A 24,376-nucleotide genomic window follows, 5' to 3' on the forward strand; every position below is an offset into this window, starting at 1 on the left:
AGTTAAAAAAAACAAACCGCTACGACGAAATCTGAGACAGATGAGCTGGTAATCTCTCTCACAATTTAGAGAAAAATAGGCGCAGCACCAATCAGGAGGCTTTGGCCAATCCAATTACTGCAGGCTGCGCAGCTTTAAACGAAGCTGCTGAGACGCAGGTTAAAGATCTGTGCTGTGGCCTGTTTGCAGCAGCTGACTGGCTGATTATTATTTTGGTTAGATCTTTGCACAATCTGTGCATCTATCAGTGCCTCCATGTTTTTAAGAATTAAAGCTGGCAAAAAAAGGTCCAACTAATACCAGCAACGTGTACCTCAGTGAGCAGATATCACAATACTACTTGTAGGAACAGGAAATCTCTTTTGGGAGCTTTTTCTTTAGAGCTACGTTTCAGAACAGGCATAATATTATTTTTGTGAGCAAACATGTCAAACTTTATAACAACTGAAAGAAAAATCTTTATTTTAATCTTCTCATTCACATAAAAAATCCTGAACAAAATGACTGAAAGTAATCACATATTTTACAAAAATCCACCACAAGTTGAAATAAAAATACAAAGCTGGCCAAAATAATCACATTCAAGTTCATCCATCTCTTTCTTTGTGTTCTGCTCTTCACAAATGTTTTTCTAACTTACTGGCAACACAAAACAAACACGTGCAAAAGTCCCCGAGGTAAAAACGTGGAAATAAAAGTTTTTTCCTTTTTTTATTAAAACGAAAATACAAGAAAATACCACGAGAAATATCAGTAAAAAAATTCAGAGTATAAAAAAGATAACTGACATTAAAATGTTGCTCCTCTTAATGGCTTTGATTTGATCTGAAGTTTCAGAGCAAAAGCATCATCATCATCAGTATTTTCAAAAGTCTGTTATCACTCGATTAGACGCTTGTTGACTTAATCAAAAGAAGTGGTCGTCATTGATCGTGAAGAAAGCTTCAGGCAGATAAAACAGTGTAAACATCAGGAAGCGATGCAGTATTTTCATGCTGCTCTTCTGTCACGCCTTCACTCGGCGTAACTTTGAGTCGTGGAGGAACCAGTCAGAGGTGACGTCGAAGACCTCGCTGGTTTCTTTCTCAACGGGATTGTTTGACACCAAGACAAAGATGGAACCTGAGCAGCTATTTGCAGTTGTGCTTTAGCGATAATAAACCCAAGAGTAATCCTTCATGTGTTCTGCTTCTACGGCACGCTGCCGGGTAAATTAGCTGGGGCTCAAACATCAGAGAGCTCGACCCTTTGAAAGCCCCGATGCATCCGTGAACAACTCGCAGGCAGTTTCTGAATGTGCTGAATTACATCTGTTTATGAGCAAACACAGACACGTTCGCAAGGTTCTCATCAAATCTTTTCCACATAGTTACCCGGGAAGAGACCTTCCTTCCCTCCAATTCTGCCCGTCCACCAGCCTGACGGGTCTGCGGAGAGAAACGGTAAAGAAACACGTCATGAACCACTTCCAGTCTATCTCATCAATATGCATCTCCCTACATGTCGTTGCTTTCGTGCACGCACCTTCTTTGACAAGATCTAATACATCATTGGCCTCGAAGCTGATCTCATCCGTGTCTTGGCCGACGTACTGATATAACGCCCGGCAGCGAGGACCCTGAGGTCGAGGCTGCGGTTTAGGAGCAGGAGGAGGTCGCTGGTGGATGCTCATTTTCCTCTGCTTCCTGTGACAAAGGGAGAAAAAGGAGGTGCTCATGACCATAATTTATTCACATCTTATTTATTTACTAACATGAATCAAATTAACTTTTAACTGTCACGCGTGGGTTGAAAATGGCAAAAGTGCCAAAAGCTGCAGTTCCTCAGCTGGCCACTGGGGGCTGGCTCTAAAAGCGAGTCAATCCCAATAAAGTCTCATGTTAAAATATCTAAATTTACAACAGGAAAAAATATGTTTTGCTCTCTGTAGATATTTATCCCCTTTGTTCTCCGTATGAGAGGTAATTTCTGTAAAATTTACCCCTTAAAAGGCTTAAAGTTGGGCTTAATTATAGCTGCCTCTGAGGAATCAGCTGTTCAGTTTCCTTCTAACTACTGATTGTTTTAATAATTCATTTTTAGCAGAATGCAGCATCCAGTTTAAGACCACAGTCAGTCAACTTTGCAAACCAGCACTAGTCTCGGCTAAAACATCCTCAGGACTCATCCCAGTCCGGTCTCATCCGTATCCCAAAAAAGCAGCGGTCAGAATAACAGACCGTCAGCTGAAAAACAAACAAACATAAAAGCAGGGTGTTGTTGTCGTTGACAGAGTCTTTGACTTTAGCCAACAGCGTGCGCCACACCCTGGATGGATTAAAGAGAGGCTGTCGTGATTTTTCTCCCCAGAATTAAGGAATTAATGTGTTTAAATCTCTCTCAACCCCAACATTTATTTAACCAGACTTTCTGACCCGCCTCTGAGTGCAGCTGGTAGGAACTGCTTTGTTCCCAGAACACCCCCTCCCCCCCCAAACCAGCGAAACAGCATCTAGTATGGAAGAGATGATTCAGTAATTCAGTGAAAAACAAACAGGTTTCTCTGCCTCGCTCTAACTTTCAGTTACTCGCAGGTTTCAGCCTCACCTTGGTAATCCCTTACAAACCACACCTTCCTTTCTTTTTTAATGTCTTTTTTAAACATGTCTTACCCTGACATGCCCTGATCAGGCACATTAAGGAAGTCCAAGTTTCCTTGATTATACTGGTTTGGCGCTGGAGGTCGGGGGCCCCTCTGGGATCCCAGTTTGGGCGGGCCTCCCTGGAGTGGTCGGCCCTGCTTTTGCGGGGAGGAATACGTGATATCGGCTTGTGGGTTATGAGGACCTCTGGGGAATTTGGCTCCACCGTTCTGATGCGCTGAGGAGAGAGAACGAAGCGTGTGCTTCAATAACAGAGCAGCAGTACGACGGTAAAGACTCAGAACGGCCCATTTCAGTGTTACATGACACGACTGTTATCACTGGTGCCTTTGCTGCTTTATTGTTTTACAGCTTCACATACTGCAGCCATATGTCGTACTGAACGAGCTTTTATTTACGACCTAGATGTACAAAGTAAGCAATCGGCTGTTCAATAAACAAAGTAAAAAGGATTATGATTGAAACAGCTGAAAAGTTAATCAAAATGCAACAGAGTGTAAATACTGCAGTACTTTATGTTTCAATAAGTACATCCACACTTCCTATTTAGTTACTTTGAGCCACTGGGAAGGGTTTTTCCACAGGTGAGGATCACAGGTGAGTAGTGGCTTACATTTGGGCGCTACGTGGTTTCTTCCTCCTCTTCCTCCACCGGAAGACGGAGGAAACGACTTCCTGGTTGGCTCTAATCAAAAGAAGGGACAGTTAGGATGCTTATACAGGCAGCATTTTATTTACTATTTAAATTTGTTCCTACTTTTTTCAAGTCTATACGGCATCATGACTTATTTTAACCTACTGGAGGATTTGGGTAGACCATCTCCTATTGTGACAGACAGGGTCTTCCCTCCAGGTTTGAGCTGGGCCACGTCTCCAGGGCCTTTCTGGAACACTACTATTCTGGTGCCTCCTCCACCCCAGCCCTCCTTCTTCACTCTGAACTCCAGCCTGAAGCAAGAAGAACCTGCGTTAGTCACCCCTGCGTGTTTTTCTCATGCTAACAAAGGCTGTGTGTTCCTCTACCGACCTGTCACCGAAGGAGATTGTCAGTTTTCTTTTTGTCACTTCCTCGTAGCGTTTGGAAAGCAAACTGAGGAACTCTGTCTTAAAGTTGGATTCCAGCAAACTGTCATACTGGGCTTCGTGGAGGATGAAGAAATCATCCTGTCTCGTACTAAGAAGGAAAAAAAAATACCATGAACTCACTCTTGCCGAAGTTTAAAAACAGAAAGAGGAAGCAGTGCGGGTAACTGAAACACTGAAAGACATTCAAGGAAGCGTTAAAATAGCAGCAAGAAGAGAGCAGAGGATGCAGTTACATTTTTCACTTCAGCAACAGCAGCAGTAACAACATACACAGGCTACATAAAAATGAGAGATTTTAGTAATGAATCTGTGTTAATTAGATACACACCTGAGAGAGACACTGCTGATGCCTCCAAACTCCATCTTCCGCTTTAGTACTTCCTTTATCTGTCCTTTCTCGGGTCCCTTCTTCACCTTCTCTCGGCCAATCAGATAGATGCCTTTCGGTGTCAGGATCAAATCTCTCTTGATAGACTGGGTTGGGGGGAGAAAAGGAAAGCGGGTGACTCTGGGGACAAGGCACAACTCAATTCAGTTACTTATACAGCGCCAAATCACAGCAACAGGCGCCTCAATGTGCTTTATGTTGTAAGGTCGACCCTACAATAACACACACGGAGAAAAACCCAACATGATTGTTGGGTTTTCTTTTTTTTCTTTGGGTACATTTTTTCTGAAGTCGACAACAAGCAAGAAAGCGTGAATTTAATGTCTTTTATAAATCTTAAGGTCTTATTGTTATAGAAACTGAACAGAGAGTACGTTGCCAAACTTTTGAGCCACCCTTCATTTCCTTATTTTTATCAACGTTTTCTTAGGCAATAGTTTTCCAGACTTTCTGAAGGTCTTTTAGTTGTTTTCCTTGGCGATTGGCTGCTTGTGCCTGACGGTTTTCAGAGGAATGCTTTTGACCTGCGAGTCAATCGAGCTTGTTTCTACACACAACACGTAAAAAAGTTTTGAAAAATGCCTGATATAACATCCCGAGCACACACACGTGGACGGGCCTCCCCAGAGCCTCGACTGCAACACTGCTGCAGCAGTGTGGGGTCATGTTGATGGAGAGCAGAACAAATGACAGCCAACATCCAAAGAAGAGCTGCGAATGTCCTTCAAGGAGCCAAGAAAAGAACTATTCCTGACGACTACTTTAAGAAAGCTGCCCAGGATAATTCAGGCTGAAGAATCAAGGTGGTCACACGAAACCTTCAAGCTTGTTAGAACGTAAAAACTCACTTTTTCTCTTTTATACTCTATTTCCATGTATGTTTGCAACATGTTTCAATAAATCACTTTTCTAGCAAAATATAAAGAAATGACGGATTGGCTCAAGACTTTTGCACAGTACTGCAACTCTTTCTTTGATTGGATGAAAACACAAGAATTCAAACCTTGAACCTGCGATCAAACTTGTTAACCGAATCAGCGAAGTCGACGCGCTCCCTCTTGGCGAGGAACTGCCGCAGCTCAGGCCTCTGCTCCAGCCCGAGGTAGTCGCCAACGAAGTTCCTGTTGATGCTGTTTTTCCTCCGCTCTTTGGAGTTGTACAGGATGTCTGAGGCTGCGAGTCACAAGGAACAACAAACATTTCTAAAACCAACTCAAGCTCTTTGGTGCAACCTGTGCGGGGAATCTCGTCGTTTGTGTAACTCACCCTCTTCTCTCATCTGTTCGTACTTCTTCCTCGCGATGAATTTTCTCCAGGCTTTTTGAATGATTCTGGCAAAAGTGTCAAACTTCCTCTCTCTCATCTCCTCAAGCAGAAACAGCTGAAAGGCATATGTGCATGAGTATTTCTGCAGGTTTAGTGCATGTTAGAGCAGGATGACCTTCAATCCTCCCTTAGCTATGCTGCAATAGACCCAGGCTGCTTGGAGATTCCCATGATGCACTTGGTGTTTCTTCTTCACTCCCCCTTTATCACTCTCTCCGTGTTTATGTGCCGCTCTACATTTAATCATTAGTTATTATTAATATCTGGCTCTCTGTCTCAGTGTGTCTTTTGTCCCGTCTTCCTCCCCCGGATTCTGTCAGAGGTTTCTTCCTGTTAAAAGGAAGTTTTTCCTTCCCACTATCACCAAATCGTTGTTCACAGGAGCTCGTCTGATTGCCGGGGTTTCCTCTGTATTTTTGTAGAGTCTTTGCCTTTCAATATATATATTTCAATATATGCCAGGTCTCTCTTGGAAATGAGATTTTTAATCTCAATGAGAGTTTTTACCTGGATAAATAAAGGACTAATAAAAAATAAAGGACTAATATTTTTTTATACATTAAATGGAATTAAAGTGGTTAATGAACCAGCTGAGGCAGTATTATTAGCTGCTGTCAAGCCTGTTTCACTGAAAAACTTGCAAAAACTTCCCCCAACATGTTGCAGCTATGTGGAGGTTAGAAAGTAGCTGTGGTCTGAACTTTTTTAATCTTTGAAGCTATTTCAGTCCCTTTTCACGCAAACATTTGAGCGCAGCAACATTAATATCGTCCTGCTGAGATGAGTCAAAAAACACATGCAGCATAATCTTCTCTGCTCTTTACCTCACTGAGAGGTACGAGAGCTTATATCAGGCAATGTGAGCTTTTCTTTATTTGTAAATGGTAAATGGCCTGTATTTGTATAGCACTTTACACATTCAGTCATCCTCACATTCACACACTGGTGATGGCAGCTACATTGCAGCCACAGCCACCCTGGGGCGCACTGACAGAGGCGAGGCTGCCGGACACTGGCGCCACCGGGCCCTCTGACCACCACCAGTAGGCGGGAGGTGAAGTGTCTTGCCCAAGGACACAACGACCGAGACTGTCCAAGCCGGGGCTCAAACCGGCAACCTTCCGATTACAAGACGAACTCCCAACTCTTGAGCCACGATCGCCAAGATAAGTTGATTATGTTACAACACTGGTTAGAACAAATATGCAGCCTGAGGGAATCTAAAATATGAAGCTCCGTACCGATTCGGGGTTCTTCACAAAGACTTTGGTGCGTCCCATCTGGTATTGATCGTTATCCATGTTGACGGAGCGAAGGAGGTGAAGCACCCCCTGCTGCTCTGGCCCTCTCCAGCACGGCCATGTTTCGGCTGTCAGAATGGCGTACCTGGATTCAAAAAGCACCAAACAAACAAATCACAGTGAGAGCTGTGTGTCTTTTTTCAGGCAGCGATTCCATGAACACGCACGATTAAACTTACCTCATCAGGAATTTACTGAAGAGTCTCCGATATGCGAATCCAGCCCTTCGTACGCGGATGTTTTCCCGCAGTCCGAGGTATTCTACTTGATGCCTGGCCCTAAAAACAGATAGCGCCGCTGATCAGCAAACGTTCCCTGTGAAATCTTTCAGAGTTCCTCAAAGCGTGACGGCGAGCATTCTCACCTGCTCTCCTCCCAGTCTTTCGGCCGCTTTGTCTCATTGGGTTTGATGCAGCGGATGTAATGCGGCGTGCACTTCATCAGCGTGTTCACCAGGTCGTTCGCTTGTTTCTGCGAGGGAAACAACAGCGTGAGACGAATGCGCTGCTGCACAAAATCAACCGTCGACAGATTGAAAAGCTCTCACCTTGATCTTTGAACTTGCCGTGGTCGGCCTTCCTTTTTTATCTGTGTTGAGGTTTTCGGGGAACAAGCTACGGATGAAGTTACTAAAGAGACACGTTTTTTTTAATGCATTGTTTTTTTTAAATTACGCCTTCAGTGCAACAATCAGACCAGTACAGGAAACTCACAATTCACTGCTCTGCATGAGCTCGATGAGGTCGGGGAAAAGCACGTCCCGATTTCTCTCACAGAAGCCGTTGATATCATATGACACCTGCGATGACACCAGATATTTTCACTGAAAAACCCCCAAAAACAAATCTTTGAGGTTTATAAGCGCCACATCGAGCAAACAAAATCAAATCTTACCTTCCCGGCGTAGTGATGTATAACAAAGCCCGAGTTCCAGCTGTTGAAATGTTCGTGCGTCCCCACAGCAGCCTGCAGTTTCTGCAGCAGAGTGCCATCTGCACCCTCTCCTTTGGCATGCATGGTGGCGCACACATCATCCAGCACGCTCATTATACCCGGAGGGTTCTGCAAAGAGACGACGGCTTTTTAGCTGCGATTTTGTTCTTACGAGTTTTGATAACTTTTAGATAAACGAATAAGAAATATCTGTTAGAAATGGTAAATGGCCTGTACTTGTATAGCGCTTTACTCAGTCCCTAAGGACCCCAAAGCGCTTTACACTACATCCAGTCATCCACCCATTCACACACTGGTGATGGCAGCTACATTGTAGCCACAGCCACCCTGGAGCACTGACAGAGGCGAGGCTGCCGGACACTGGCACCACCGGGCCCTCTCACCACCACCAGAAATTGATACAAATTAGCACACGTGCAGTTACATAATACAAATTTTTTTGACATGACCACCTGTTAACTTTTGATTGTGATGTTTTTGAATTCAAATTGAATTAGAGGTTCCCAGTAAACATGTGTAGAGCTTTAATATGAGCTTTAAAGACCAGAGTAAAACTTATATAAAGTTACTTTTATACAGTAGTTTGATTGAAAGCCTGATGTCTGTAGACCGCATGTAAATCCCCATTTTTTAGTCATCCAGTGAAACACTTCAAACACACAAATTCATACAAGGAGATAAAACTGCAGCTCCTCCACCAATGCCTCATATGTCTTTTCTTCTTCTCTTTTTGGCTTTTGGGAATATCATATATTATCTGATTTACTGTGAAAATAAATGTGCAATAAAACTTTTCCAAAAACAAAATGCAAATGTTACCCCCGATGTTACTGCTATATCTTGGTCACGTGACTTGATTCTTCCTGTTGTGACCCCGAGCGCTCTGTTCTTCCGTTTCACTGTTTTCAGGAAGCAGAGCACCAAACTCTCGCTGCTTTAGGGGCCCACTTGTTTTCTAATGAGAGCCAGTTTTACACGATCTGCATAAACCCTCCGTCAGTCATCGCGTTTACGAGCTTACCAGTTTATTTTCAATAAGGTCGCACACGATCTTGTTGTTGAAGTACTCGATGGGCGTCCACTTGATGCCCTCCTGAACATATTCTTCCTGAGAGACAATGAGAGCAAAACATTTGGTTTGAGGACATACAGTGATCCTCACCAACTGAAACACAGTGGAGTCAAATGCATGCGCTGCACAGTGCAGTTACAATTCAATTCTATTTATATAGTTTTATTTATAGTTACCTGCTCAGCCTTCAGGGTGAGTTCGATGAAGATCTGTTGCAGTTTCTCGTTGACAAAGTTGATGCAAAACTGCTCAAAACCGTTTCTCTGAGGAAGCGAATACAACACAGTCAGTAAGAGATGAAACAAATCCTGCTATTAAACACACATTTAGTCTTTTAGTGGATGCGTGCAAAGGTTAAGTATCTGGAAGTTATGAGAAGCCTAACCTGGAATATCTCAAAGCCATAAATGTCAAGCACTCCGATGCTGAATTCCTCATATGGTTTCTGGATGGCTTTATTTATAGACTGGAGAAGTAAGGACACGAGACAAATGCAAAGAGCAGATGAGGTGCATGAATACATGTCAGCTGAATTAAAAGCAAATGTTTCATTTTCTTTAGTCTGTTTTTGCTCAGCTGCATCATCAAGCGTGATTACCTCCACCAGGTAGTCAAAGAGGCGTGCATACAGCGCTTTGGCCAGGGCATCTCGTGTGTAGTTGGCCTGCTCCTGGTTCAGGGTCACGTTAATGGACTCAGACTTCCCTCCCCACTTTGAATCCATCTTCCGGCTGGTCAGCTTGTCCTGCAGACGGTTGGGGTCGATGCCCAGCAGATAGGCGGGGAATGCGAGCACTGGAGCGAAGCAAAGTCAAGTTGTAGTTCAATCGTGCCAAAAGCGGACTCGTAATTCAGATGTGTTTTATTATGCCATAAGCAAAGACTTCCTATGATGAATTAATGATACCCTCCCTAGACAGAAGCCAACGGAGGGTATCATTGCTGCTTTGGATGTAACCACCAATTATCTACTGAGGCAGTAAACAGGGAAGTCGTCTGTGTGTAGAGATTCTATTCATTTGTAGGGCGTGTGCCGGGGACGACCTTTGTTATGGTGATATCCAGCGGGAGTATGACTGCATGTGAACAGAAGATGTGTCGGCACGTGTGTGTCGCACTCACAGTCTGTGCTTTCCACCTGCCCATAGTTGCCTGCTTCTATGAAGCTAATGTTTCCCAGGTGGAGGATACCCGCAACGATCTGCAGCACCTGCGTCTGGATGTCACCTGGGATCCCAATCACCTGCATGGCCTCCTGAAGAACAAATCCAAGAAGAAAGTGTGACGGCAGCAGCTTCACCACAACGTGAGGAGATGTCAAGCAGAACTACTTTACGTCCACATTTTATTTCCTGCCAGCAATCAATGTAGATCAGCTAGAGCCACTATAATGGGTTTAGCTACAAAGCATTGATCAGACTTTCCACACAGCAAACCTGGGACCAAGCACAGGTTTGCTGAACACCACTGGATCCCACCTATAAGTTTGCGTACCATAGTTTCCTGGAAGTCTTTGCTGTCATTGGTCCCATCCACCTTGTATGTCCCAGACTGGTTGAGGTAGTAGTAATAATCAGGAGTCATGATGCCCAGGGCCTCTCTCTGCTGAGCACTAGCTCCCTCTATCAACTGGAAAACAACAACGCAGGCCCAGCAGGAGTCACACACACACACTGGCTTCATATTGAATGAAGATCTTGCAGCTTAAGAGGAACTCTGTCTTTTTTTTTTAAAGGAGTTGCTATTAATCTGCGGTTTGTGCTCATCAGCCTCTCACCTGATAGTAAATGTGGAAGTTCCTCTCGTTCTCGTTCTGGCTGACCACCCTTGACTTCTCGAGCAGAAAGTTTGATATTTTTCCACCATCTGGCTCCCCTCCTCTGCTGAACTGGATCTCAAAGTATTTCCCCTGATTAATGTAAAAATCAAAGTCAACACTTGGAGTTGAGAAACGAGGCTGCGAGGAAATCTGTCCTCACTCATTATTGCAGATCAGCCAGTGTCAAAATTTGCTTTCAGGATGAGACGGTTCTCAAATCATGCGACCGTTTCCTAAAGATAAACCACTTCCATGTTCACTACATTTATATGAGTCAGAAAATATATGCGTGCACGCTCAGTACACGAGAGCTGTGATGGTGTACAAAGGGTAACAGGAAATATAACTAATTGCTCTTCTGATATCTCACGCTAAAGCTGCAGACATGCAGGTCAGGGTGGTTTATGGGTGTGATCATTAGGACCCTTCTTATGAGAAACCAGAATGAATGCAATAAAAGTGTTTTTGAAGTGCACGAGAATGTTGTAATAAATCACTTGTAATGAGGCTACAGGCACATATGTGGCTCTGCATAACCTCGCTCTGCAATGCTTGGAGACAGCTGTTATTACTTACATGCTAATATTAGCTAATCACCTTAAAAACATCATAGTACCGTGTTATTCCAATGGAGCACTTCCCTCTCACTCCTAGAATTTCCAAAAGTAGCACAGGGGGCGGAGCCTTTAGCTATTAGGACGCTTTACAGCGGTGCCACCTTCCAGTTTGGATTCAGAGGACAGACACACGCGCTAGTTTTAAGATTAAAGCGTTCCTTTTTTTGATAAAGGTCATAGATAAAACTGAGTCAGGCGGGTGGGGGACTTCCAAAACACAATGAGCACTTGTTCTCCGCTCCTGTTGGTGCCACTACACCTTGTCTTCCCTCCCACAGAGTTTGTGTATTTTCTGACACTCCTGGTTCTACTGGAGGCCTTAAAAGGGAGTTCTTTCTCCCCACTGTTGCCAAGCGCTTGCTCATAGGGGATCGTGGGATTGCTGAGGGTATTTCTCTAATATAATAAGCTGATATTCAGCATGGGTACTGTTTATAAAGCTAAACATCTTAGCTTTTTTACAACTAGCACACTCAGCAAGCTAAAGCGAGTGACTGCTGAACTCTTGAATGTTTTATTTTTGGGGTGTGGGGTTGACTTCTTTTTGTTTTTCTTTTTAAATGAGCAGGTATATTACTTAATAACTATAAACTTGATAGAAAGCATCCACACCAGGTCTTCAAGTAAAAAACTCATACTTACAAAACGACTAGAGTTGTTGTTGCGAACAGTCTTGGCATTACCAAAGGCTTCCAACAGAGGATTTGACTGCAGGATGATTTCTTTTACATGCTGCCACACACATGCACACAAACATTAACACAATACCAGACAGTGAAAAACCTCCACGCCACACTGAAGGAAGTTTAAAGGTTTTTTGACTCATTTTGAAGATTCATATAAGGCGGAGCGAGCATACGGTCTGTACCTGCACTTTCGATCCTCCTCCGGATACTTTGGAAATGTAACCCATGATGTATTTGGCAGCCACTGTCTTCCCAGCACCGCTCTCACCGCTACCGCAGCCACGTAAAAAAAGGCAGACAACACACCGCAAAGCCATATTTTATTGTCAAACATACCTGCACGGCACAGCATGGGCGTCAGCGTGGGAAGCAGAAAACTCACCTGATGATAACACACTGATTCTCCCCGTCAATCATCATGTTTCTGTACATGTTGTCAGTCAAGGCGTAGATGTGCGGTGGATTCTCATACTGGGCCTGTAGAGCGAAACGGTTTGAGGTCAGTTTGAGTAAAACGAGCGTAGGGCAACAGCAGGCAACAGGAAGAACCTCTGCACCACATATGCCACAAGTTTAAAGAAGTCATGAGAAGACGGCGATGAAAATTCACTTACAGCTCCTTGATAGAGTTCAATCTCTCTGTCAGTGAAGTAGGGCATCTGTTTGAAGGGGTTAACAGATATCAACACAGGGCCGATGTAAGTCTGGAGAGGGCGGCTGAGGAAAGTTTGGGAATGATGCATCATATGGTTTAAATACGCTTAAACAGGGCGTACGTACATTAGACGTTTTGAAGAAAGTGAAATGTTTTTGCTTTGTTCTGTTGACATATGAGCTAAAGCTAATGTTAGGCACCTTCAAACACCCCATCTTCTAATAGCTTCCTGGGGGGCAGGTTTCACTCTTTCACTCTGCAGGTGAAACAGAAAACAGACAAAGTATACGCTGGCAGCCCTCGCATCAGCGCGCTTTCAAACACCAAAACCGAGGCTGAAGCAAATCACAAGTTTCAGCTCATGCTCGTACCGTACACGAAGTCTGAACCAAAATGTCACGGTGACATCATCGCTGACATATTTCTGCTAATGTCAAAGCCAAATCTGCCTGGTGCTCACCGACCTGAATGACTACCCATGGGGCCCACCTGCCAGACGGAGGGAAGGGGAAATACCAAAGTCATGAATCCATTGTAACCTAAATAAAGCCACGTGTGACAGACATGACCAGTGTCGTTATCAGTTCACTTCCTTACTGATAAGACTGGTAAGACAGAGGCCTGCTTTACCCAAGGATCCCACGTTAACAGGAGAGTAACTCTAACCAAAGACACCGGACGTGATTAACAAACAGCTTCTTATCTAAGCGAGTCGTTCTCGATATAACATCAACTCGCTCTCACTCAGGATTTAACATGGATGGGTTTTTTCTCTAAATATGGCTCTGACGTTCAGCTGTGCTTTCAGAAGACGGAAGTGGGCTGTTGAGTCACACGGTGAACTCAGAAGAGGAAGAGTGAATTCCTTATATTTATGCCCATATATGTTTGTTTGATTGTCTGTGAATTTGTGTTTTGATCAGCACATCTGTGGGTGGATAAGAAGACTGTACACAAATATGGAAGAAGGCCATTTCAGCCAAGGTGATTTTTCACTTCATGCTTTCACGTTCGGGTTCTTTAGCGAGATTCAATGTGAAGATGGAGCAGATTGTGGGGACAGTTTAAATAGAGGCCTTTAGTTCCCGTCAGACTGCAGGTATAATTTACAACATCAAACACAGCTTGTAGGATACAAAGATGTAGTCGTCCATGTATCTCTTCTTCAGGTTGTCCACGATGGCGTCTTCGGTGATCTTTGACAGGAGGACCATGTCGTCCACGCCGCTTTGCTTGACATTTTGACTCTGCCAGTGGTACTTTGCCTGAATCGCAGAGGAGAGGAAGACTCTGTTAGTAACGACGTGTTGCAATAATCTTTAAAAGGACATTTTACTCAAGCTGAGTTTCCTCATCAAAGAAACTACCACACGCTGTGACGCAAAAGCAGCGTAGCTCAGCGTACTCTGTGGCTGAGTGGGAATTTGGACCGGAAAAATAAGCATTTTGAAACAATATTAGTGTTTGTTGTAGAGACGAGAGCTTTAGAGAGCCGTGTGGGCATCACGAAGGAAGGAAGGAAACAAGCAAACCAAAAACGAAGCAAAGGAAGAAAGACAGCGAAGATTTCAAATGAAAGCGTTTCAAGCTTTGGCATCAGTAAAGCCAAAAACACAATTACCAGTGTGGTTGTCATTACAGGAAGCTCGGGGCTCGTTACCAGGAAACTGGTCACAGATGAGGTGAGCTCATTTTCTAGCTCGGACATTTTAGAGAAGCTTCTTCTAATTTGCCTCAACAATGTGACACCTACACAGGAGGCGAAGATAAACTAGCAATAAACTGATTGTTTCCACAGTTTCAGCTCAGGAGCGCTCGCCTCGTTGTTATTTCAGCCTGAACTCTGTTTGATGGGTGAAAGCTGGGGAAACACAAAGGAGGTCTCTTTGCCAAAGTGGGTGAAGAAGAGGCTGAAGGATCCAGCCACAGTTGAAGAACCAATGTGTCATCTCGGTTATGACGTCTTTGTCACTTGGTGAGCTTGTTGTGCTCATCTATGACCTCGGTGGGCGTGACCTCTACCTCTGTCTCTACACGTCATGAAGAAAAGCGCTGCACATTGTAACAAACCTCGTGCTAAGAAGTCGTATTTCATTAGATTTTTTAACATCTTGCTGGTTTCTGGTTTCAGTCCCTTCTTATGAAAAACAATAAACGCTTAATTAGCCACAAATATTAGCAGAACCTCTACGAACAGATTCTGCTGATGCTTCATTTTTAGCTCATCAGCAAAAAATAGAAACACAAAGTTTCATTATGAAACACTGTCAGTGTGCAAACGCCAACAAAGAACGATGCATACAGATGCTGGGTGTGACGGGCATGATTACATATTCGTGTCTTAAATAAGCACAGCATGCATGCGTGTTTAGTGCGCGCTTTTGTTTCTGAATTTAAAGCCCCTGAGGGGGAAAGAGCGGGCGGAAGTCACAAGTTTAAAGCTAATTCGCGAGTCTCTTTTTTCTCATATACGTGCCAGTGCTCACACCCTCTGAGCTTAAAGCATAAATCAGATATGACTCTGACACAAACTCCATTAAACAGGCCCAAACTACGCCAAAGCTGGGGACTATTTTTATCCGTGGATCAATATGAATTTGCCCTGTAACGACTGTTATAAATGAAGGCGTCAGCACTCGGACAGTGCTGCTGGCAGGATGAGTTCACAGCTTTGGTGCCTTTCAGTGACGTGATGACAACACGACTAGAAGAGAAACAGCAGAGATCAGCGTCTCTTTAAATAGAACTCAAATACCAGATTTTTATGTTCTGCGAGATCAGAATCTGCGATCGTCTTTAATATTTTACTAGAAGAGGTTAAACGGCTTTGATGCGGTGTTGGTAATCTAATGATCACCTACTGATGAGCTGATACACAAACGTCGTTGCTGGTTAACAGATTATCACACACGAGCAATTAGTAAGAGTTTGCCTGTCGTCCTGTCTCGATGGCAGATGGCTGAAGCTGATTCCACTGGAGGTTTCTTCCTGTTAAACGGGAGTTTTTTCTTCCCACTGTTGACAGTTGGATGCTAACAGGGGGTCACCTGATTGTTGTTGATGCTTTCTGATACTCAGATTTTTTCCTACAATATTAAAATGCAAAGCAAGGGGGTAAGTAGATGCCATTTAACTGAGATTAAATCATCGGCTGCCCGCAGTAGCTGACCTCCTTTAAATCTTATATCATTTTTAAATGGAGCTGTGTACAGATTAAATGGATACTCGTGTATTGAACTAGTTCAGGAGTAGGTTTGTAGGACTGGAGAGACTATTATAGAGGTAAAGTTATTAGTTATGTTTATACAACCTTTAAAAAGTCAACATCGTCCACCAGGAAGAAAAAAACATGTTCCTGTTTTTTAGCTGTGATGACATCACACTAGTCTTCACTGAAAGACCAGCCGCCTTTAAAAGAAAAAAAAGTAATGCAAATATCCAACACCTTAAGAACCACAAACTACATGCCAGTCAGTTGCGGTGAGGTGTGGTTATCAGCAGACGTTGAATCTCAAAAGCTTTCCACATCAAACCGGAACTTTCTGCACAGTTGTTTAAAGAAAGCAAGAAAAAGACGACCCTGTGATGCATTTGACACTTCTCATAATTTATTTCTGTCGGGCACGGTTTTGTTCCTTTTCTTCCTTTGCTGTCATGTGTAAACAGGCGAGCGCGACACAGATTTGAAAGCTTTTGTCACACTTGAGATGATGACAGATAAATGGCTCGGAGCCTAAATGTAAAGGTGGCGTGTAAACAGGGAGCTGGGCGTGCATTTTCACTTTCTTCCCTCTTGAAACTGCTCGTTTACCTCCATTTGTCAGATGTGGCTGCTGGTGCAGCTACGACTGCTGTGCGATCCTGGATGTGTGGAGACCTTCTGTGTGCAAGGAGGAAGTGTTGTGACAGAAACTGCAGGCCTCTCCTGTAGTCCACTTCCCCTCTCACACCTCATTGCTGCATCTTGTGAAACCCTCTAAACTTTGTACATGCTACCAGTTCTCTTCCTGCAGCTGCCTGCAGCTCGGTCCGTTAGCCCCCCTCGAGTGAACCACTCCTCATTATCCTCCCTTTAAATTCAAGCTCATCTGTCTTTCCTGCTCGACTGGTCACTTTCTTACTCTGTCTATGATATTGAAAGTTTCTACCTGTGCCTCAAATTGAAATCGCACAGCACTGCTTTAAGCTCGAGTCTGTGAGAAAGTGAGCTTGTCCCTGAAAAAGAGGAAACATCACTCTGCTGCTGTGAAGGAGATGAATTCCCCTGAAGAGATCTTATCTCATCTCTTCTGATGCCAAAACTCACTTTAAAGCACAAAAAATCCTCCTTTGGCTTTTAGAAAAGGAGAGAAGTGACATGAGCTGAATTTGCTTTGCAAAAGAAAACTGACTGAAAACGTACAAAGCCATCACAATTCGCCCTTTCAGCCGAGAAAACCACAGCAAACAGGTAACTGAAATGCACAAAATGTTACAGCTGTGAGAGCAGATGCAGGTGGTTGTACTGTACCATTGTTCCCGCGGGCCTCTCTCCTCCTCAGCCGTCCACTGTCCAGAGAGATGGTGTGGGGGGGGGGTTTTGCGCGTGTTGTAAAAAATCCACAGGTTGACCTTAGATTGCTGCCATCGCACAACCAGGACAGCCAACAGCAACCAGCACCCTACAAGACATCCAGTACAGTATTCAAAAACCTACTTCCTCATACTCCCACCGGCAGTGTGTGTGAAACAAGAACTGCTCTAACACACACTGATGCACATTAACTCACCGCATGAAGCCCAGCCGCTTACTTCTCCATTCTGCGCTCTGTCATGCTCGGAGTCGTCAGACGGGAGGATGAAGAAACGACGGCCGGGTCCACGGCACAATTAGTCAGCCCAGTTCGCCTGCCGCACAGCAGGCGAGCGTTGACGGCAAGCGACGCTCATCCGCAGAAAGGGGATAGTTATCTTAAATCAGTTGCCAAATGATGGTGTTTCAGCCGTGTGTTAGCGGCTCCACCCAGGCTGTGGTCGCTTCATGTAGCGGCTTCTCATAGTGTTTGTCTTGTCAGAGAGGCTGCTGCCTCCAACGCCCATAATAACAGACGGGTTCATTCAGAGTCGACTTTGTAGTGTGTGAGTGGAGGTGTCAGTTGCTGGTTTTCCTGTGTTTTACGTCAGCTGGATCGAGAGTCTTTAAAGCTCCTGCAAGATGCGCGTGCCAGCGCAGGGTCAGGTCTCATTCATTCACGGGCGGGTTTGTGACTCTTTCAGATGTGGGGTTTCTCTGTGATTGCACCTCTGATTGTTTCTCATTATTGTCAGTGCACTCCTTTTTTTTCTCTTGTCGTTTAAAGTCACGTTTTTCTTAGTTTGTATTTAGTTTTGTGTCTTTGTGGTTGGAACTTCACTAGTGTGTTCGAGGTTGTCTCATGAGCCTCCTTTTAATTACTTCTACCGTTTTTAACTCAGTCTCTTTTCAGGTGTTGCACATAATATATAGCGATGTGTTTTGCATGCGGCCGTGTCTCCTGATAACACGGGACCGCAGAGACAAATGCAGGCCTGCATTTAGGCCTGTGGTGCATGCTCAGCTGCTCGAGCTGTGACCTAAACCAGCGGCCTCGATTCCTTTTAAATTTGTTCTAGATCCTCGTGCGGGTGTAAATTTCAGTCAATGCTTCTAAAGCACAGAGGAAGAAACTTTCTCCGACTAAACGTTCTACACCCGCTTCACACGAGGACCGGAGGGAACGCAGGAGCGAGCTGCTGCTGATTTTGAGATCCTTTTAAAGCACTTCACGTCTCGCCTCGGTGCCTGTGTTTCTCACGCTCGCCGTGTATGAACCAGCGCGGGACCGTCAGCCAGAGGAGCTGAGAACAGCTGGAATCTTTAAACATCAGCCCAGCGTTTGAGTCTGATGATTCCATCTGTTTACTAATTGTTGTCCTATGATCTGCCTATAGACAAGTATTGGTGTCCATTTCTTTGATTTTTAAAATCTTTTTAATGCATTTATTTGTATCTAGCCTTTCTTGGCTTGTAGGTTCTCTCTGTAGCTACACTGATGTTCATAAAATCTGTTACAGAAGTTTCACTGGTTAATCTCATCCAACAGCAGATGGGTTTTGTCAAACAGCAGTTAAGTTCTCGAGTCCTCTATCCATCCATTCGCTTATCCTTTTCAGGGTTGCGGGGCCCCTGGAGCCTATCCCAACTGTCTTAGGGCGAGAGGCGGGGTACACCCCGGACAGGTCGCAGGGCTAACACACAGAAACAACCATTCGCTCTCACATTCACACCTATGGGCAATTTAGAGTTTCCAATAAACTTAACCGCACTAACTGGGTGTCTTTGGACCGTGGGGGGAAGCCAGAGCACGCAGACACGGGGAGAACATGCAAACTCCACAGACTTTCTTGCTGTGAGGCAACAGTACTAACCACAGTGCCACCGCTGCCCGCCTCTATCCATAAGAAAAGATATGTACACTAGCCTGTGTAAAGCTCTTTGAGTGCTCCGTCAGAGTAGAAAAGCAAGAAGTAAGTAGAAAAAATATATCTATATAGATAAATATAGAGATATATATACACGGTGGTTAGCACGTTTGCCTCACAGCAAGAAGGTCTGTGGAGTTTGCATGTTCTCCCCGTGTCTGCGTGCTCTGGCTTCCCCCCACGGTCCAAAGACACCCAGTTAGTGGGGTTAGGTTAATTGGAAACTCTAAATAGGTGTGGATGTGGCAGTGCGAATGGTTCTCTGTGTTATCCCTGTGACCTGTCCAGGGTGCACCCTGCCTCTCGCCCTAAGACTGCCCCCCCCCGCGACCCTGATAAGCTGAAGCAAATAACCCCAAGATCTCTCTCTATAGATATAGATCTACAGAAACTGAGAGGACGCTTTGTTCAGATTTCAAACTGGTGTAAAATGTGTTCTCACGAGTCATGTGGTTTCCTACATTACATGCTTCACTGAGTGAATGTGATCAATAAAGTTATTATTGATAAAGTTATTATTATTATTATGGATCTGCACAGGAGTTTTTTATTTAGACTTGATTATTGTATTAAACCCTGAATTGAACACGAGGAAAATGGATGGATGGAACTTCTGCTGAGTTAACGCTGCTGTGGCGTTCTTAGTATTAAAGAATCTGAGCAAACTAAATTTTCCTCGGCTTTAAATAAATAAAAATGTATCATAAAAATATCGAGAAACTTTCACGTCACCATTTTCATTATTTTAAAGATTGGTAAACGAGTGAAGTCTCACTGAGACAAAAGGAAGAGGTTCTTGTGTCAACTTTTCCGTGACAGAGGGCAGATCCAGAAATAGACGAACTGACGATCTAAACCTCGGGCGGGATGACACGCGGTGATATTTTAGTCCAGCTGTGTCATACGTACAAATATGGATGACAGATTTGATGACGGAAACCTAAAATTCTAATAAGAAAATAAAGAAATCCTTACAATCAACATTGCACCACGTTTAATCATTTTTAATATTTCCTTTGACAAAAGATTTACATGGGGGACAAATGGATTCGTCTTCTATAGTATTAAACAATATACAGTACATGTCATGTTATAATTAGCATGTGTAAAACAGAATAACAAATACTGAAGCTGTCCCTCCTCTTGGATCAGGTAAGTCGGGTTTGCGCTCTCGTCATAGCTCCACAGTTACACCTGGTATCAGTGATGTCGATGCAGGGGAAACGTTCAGCGTCTGCCGGCTCTCCTCCCTGTCGGCTCGTGCACGCGTGACAGCGGCGACGCCGTCGCTCCAGCGTTCGATCATTAAAAGCGATTTAGACGTGAACTACATCTGTGACGCTAACCAGCGTTTGCACCGTGACACAATCACGTGTGCGCAGCTGACGCGATGGCGAGTCGGTACCAGGTGTAAATGAGCTTTAACGGGATTCTCTGCAACAATTACGCTCTCAAATGTTACAGGTTATACCCGAGTGCACTTCTTATAAATATACTTGATGATTAGCAGGGTAATGTTTGAGAAGCTGTGCACAGATCTCCAAAAGTCAGTTTTCTGAATATCAAAATGTTTTGTTTTTCAAACGATCCACAAATGTGGTGAGCTGCACTTTGGGATTTGAAGGCGCTGCACTGAAGGCTGCAGTCGAACAGCTGGAGGAAAAAAGGAAAAAGACGAAGGAAACGTTCCTGCTCCCTGCTGACATGGATGGGAAGCATGATGAGGTCACGGAAAGATGTGGAGGAGGATTCATGGCAGTGGGCTGCCTAATGCTGGGCAGGCGGGTCTACCGTGCTGGGACAGGTCACCTGCTCGGCCTGATCCTGCTGCGTTTTCTGCCGGCTGTGTAAAAAAGGACTCATCTGCTAAATGAGGTAATAAAGACGCACCGGAGCTCTTATTACAGCTGCTACGTAGACGCTTCCCAGGAAAGACTGACTATTCGACCGCAGCCCGAGTAAAGCAGCGTTACGTATGAAAAATCAGAGGAACCCAAACGCAGCGCCTGGCAGGTGCAGGACCCCAAGCAGCTGCACGCCACAGGCCACCTCTGCAGGTCAGTACTCAACACAAAAGGCTCAAACGGATTCTAAGTGTTTAAACCGGCAACAACAGTGAAGTGATAGCACCATTCAAAACCAGAGCACCATAGGAGAAAACAAAAAAGGGAAGAACAATTAAAGACGTGCTGCAGCTTCCTCTCATTGTGATGACATTTAGCGTTACGTGGCGCTGCTTTCAGCTGTGACCAGCGGGGACTTCTGCGAAAAGTGGAACCACAGCGGGCTTTCAGAGCACATCACATGTCACGCTTATGCCGTCAGATCTGATGAATCATGCTGAGCCGCAGTAGGCGGCATGATCTGTAATATAAAAGCAGCTGAAACTGCATTTGGAAAAGTGGGTCATTAAAACTTGGTCATGCATGAATCCTGCACTGCAACAGGGAAGACAATGCGAGCCTGTGGCTGGCGCGCTCCCAGCTGCTGAGAGGGTGACATGACCACACGTGAGCTGAGAAATGTGATGTCAGCGTTGCTCCCACAGGAGTCTGAACGAAGGCTTAAGGCCGCCTGTGAATCGCGCACCCCTGCGATAACAACGCTCTCTGAAAGGCCGCCTGGTCAGGTGTCTTCTCTCATCCTCGCCGTGCATGTTCCCGCAGGCAGCGCTGGCTCACCGTGACGTGCCGCGCGCTCTGACGAGTGGATTTTCCTTCATTTGGATCCTTCGTGGATGAAGCGCCGTCGACAGAAGCGATGTCGTACAGCCGAGGTGATTACGTTTAAGCAAAGTAACCGACATGGCAAGACTGTGGCATGTTCACTGCGGCGAGACATTTATAGTCTCCACACAGACATCAAATCACACGAAAACGAACACGAAATACAAAATTCCTCAAACTCTTTGTGCAAATCGGACTCTGCTCATACTTCAGCTGAATAACAGCGAGAACTCGATGAATACGCCGACACGGAACAAAGCAACGACATAAAAACGACGCGGTCAAGTAAAAGCTATCTGATAACATAGACGCAGATGATCTACCTGCAACCGTATTCCTTTTCTGTGGGTGGGGATGATCTGGAAAATAATTGTCTTTACAAAGTGGATTTCTGAAAAACGACTAACTAAGCAAATATCACCGCCTAACACAGAGGTTCAAGAGCTAAGGCTAAACTTTTCAGACACTCAAACAAACAAGCGGGGTTCAAAAGTACTGCAACCAGTCCTGTGGCCAAAGAGAAATACAGTAGCACCAAAATATTAGAATAAAGGGAAAGTTTAGAGAGACAGAGAGAGAGAGGGGGGAAGGTAATCTCAGTCTCTCTGCCTCTCCGGGTCTCAACAGCCTTCCCTCCAGTGGAATGTATGAACTCAGCTCGGCCCGGAGAGGTGTCCGATCTGGGTCCTGGCTGGAGAATAACAGCTCCTCCGACCAGATATAGGACCGGGCGTCCGTGTGATGGCGTCCCAGTTAGATCCCACGCTCCTGCGACGGAGGCAGAGTGAGGGGTGCTGCTATGAGGCTCAGTGGGAGGGTTTCAGGCTTACTGTGTGAGTGTGCAGGACCCAAAGATGGATGCCGGATGCTCGTGGAGTCAGTGTCCCTGGCACGTCTTGCAGCACATTTGTCTGAAATATGGCCGGCTGCAGAACTTGAACCTGAGCACCAGGGGGCAGTAGGCCACAGTGTTCACATCTTTGCACTCTGAGGGGGAGACAGACAAAAGCTTGATTGGTGCGTCATCTTTGTATGTTCTCACCGTTCAGCCCGACTGCTTAATGCGTCGGCCCTGAAAGCTCAGTCGCACTGCAGTTTAAGGAAACGCAGGTAGAGAGGAAAACGCTGCAGAAGTGTTTTTCTCTCTCGCACTAAACAATCCTTTGTTTGCACTTTCTGTCGTCTCAGCAGCTGGTCCGTCGTTAAAGTCTTTATAAAGGATTTATATTTTATTCATATTCTGTCTCCATCTATTGTGTTTTATTCGACTTCCTTCATGCTTTGCGTGCTTTTGCATTGTTTTTCTATTTGCTGGTGTTGTCTAAAGTTGTAGTCTTCAGCGGTCCCCAACCTTTTTTTGCACCACCGACCGATTTATGTCCGACAATATTTTCACGGACCAGCAGACATCTATCTGCTTAGCACTTTTATTTTTGTTTTTATTTAAGTGTTGTCTGACAGTATGTTTTGCACTGAAGCACCGCAGCAATTTCCTAACGTTGTAAACCTGCTCAACATAAAACCCTTTCTGATTCTGATTTAAGGTCTCGCGGATAAATACAACAAAATCAAAGCAGCACCAAAAAAAGAAGATTTATTTATAACACACGGGAAAATACCCGGGGAAACCGAGTTAACGATAAAAACTTTAAAAAAAAAACCCCTGGAAACCATAAATGTCACACCCGAGCCTCAACTCTGGCGGCCCGGTACCAAACGACTCACGGCCTGGTACCGCCCGAGGGTTGGGGGCCGCTGGTCCACTCGCCCTTAGCACGATTAGCATCTCTTTTGATTCTTGTTACACTGAAAATGGTGTAATCCGATTACACCATGTCAGCTGGTACCACTGCTAACTGGTCAACCAGTTTAACTTAAATGAACAAGATCAGCACAACAGATTGAAGCTAAACACAACAAGCGAAACTTAACTCGGGTGCTTTCACTTAAATCTACACAAGACAAATTAAAAAAATATATTTTAATGCTCGTTGTTATTTAAAGTTGTGCTGCAGTTTGTTTATTATTGTTTGCCACCCCAAGCCCTACTTCCTATTTCACTTTCTGGTTACTTTGAGTCAAATTTATTTTGCTTAGTTTATTGTTTTCTTCCTCTTTCGTGCCAAGTTTGTTCCTGCGAGTCCGTCCTCCCAGGTTAGGTACTTCCTGTTTTACTTTGGTAGTCCGCTGTGACTTTGCTGTATTTCTGCTTCACTCGTCTAATTGTTTCGCCTCGTTACCTTTTGTATTTAGCGCCTCATTCTTCCCTCGTCCTTTGTGTAGTCGTCCACATTACCATATACTTACTAATATATCCGCTCGAGGTGAAAATGTTTGCTTGTGTTTTTGGAACATATTATGCTTTCATTTTGCATTTGGGTCCTCACACCGCTGCCACGTTCCCCACAGCTCATCGTCACAATTTCAGATTTGTTCTTTAGGCTTTTCATTACTAAAGCACATAATTTGTTCCAGTTTCTTTAATTGAACAGTTGAAAGGCTGAGATGTTCAGAGGAGGGATGACGGACATGTTTAACTAAAGATGTTAAAGATGTTGTGAACCAGGAGGAAAAGATTTATTGATGTAGTGAAGGAGGGTTAGTGTGACAGGAGGACAGGGTGA

The 24,376-nt window shown here is 44.5% G+C and overlaps 2 protein-coding genes across 2 annotated transcripts in view; both read right to left on the reverse strand.

Moving 5' to 3' along the window:
• Window positions 1–445: 445 nt before the first annotated feature.
• myo1f (myosin IF) lies at window positions 446–18,699 on the reverse strand. The gene is made up of 29 exons (XM_004553807.4): window positions 17,316–18,699; window positions 17,057–17,207; window positions 13,683–13,811; window positions 12,506–12,595; window positions 12,274–12,368; window positions 12,074–12,161; window positions 11,848–11,937; window positions 10,547–10,678; window positions 10,264–10,398; window positions 9,892–10,024; window positions 9,368–9,564; window positions 9,155–9,235; window positions 8,946–9,032; window positions 8,719–8,805; window positions 7,638–7,805; window positions 7,457–7,542; window positions 7,291–7,372; window positions 7,108–7,214; window positions 6,923–7,021; window positions 6,684–6,828; window positions 5,383–5,497; window positions 5,120–5,289; window positions 4,057–4,202; window positions 3,670–3,816; window positions 3,442–3,590; window positions 3,256–3,327; window positions 2,652–2,859; window positions 1,525–1,685; window positions 446–1,427 (listed from the first exon to the last, which is right to left on the reverse strand). The coding sequence occupies exons 2-29, from the start codon at window positions 17,057–17,059 to the stop codon at window positions 1,351–1,353; spliced, it is 3,279 nt and encodes a 1,092-aa protein (XP_004553864.1). The 5' UTR covers window positions 17,060–17,207; window positions 17,316–18,699; the 3' UTR covers window positions 446–1,350.
• Window positions 18,700–20,003: 1,304 nt separating this feature from the next.
• Window positions 20,004–24,376, reverse strand: part of adamts10 (ADAM metallopeptidase with thrombospondin type 1 motif, 10) — a 56,314-nt gene continuing 51,941 nt past the window's right edge. The window contains exon 26 of the mRNA XM_004553802.5: window positions 20,004–22,739. Within this exon, the coding sequence (XP_004553859.3) occupies window positions 22,630–22,739 (110 nt within the window). The 3' untranslated portion in view covers window positions 20,004–22,629. The remainder of the gene's footprint in view (window positions 22,740–24,376) is intronic.

Source organism: Maylandia zebra, linkage group LG17 (assembly GCF_041146795.1).
Source record: "Maylandia zebra isolate NMK-2024a linkage group LG17, Mzebra_GT3a, whole genome shotgun sequence".
NCBI lineage: Eukaryota > Metazoa > Chordata > Actinopteri > Cichliformes > Cichlidae > Maylandia > Maylandia zebra.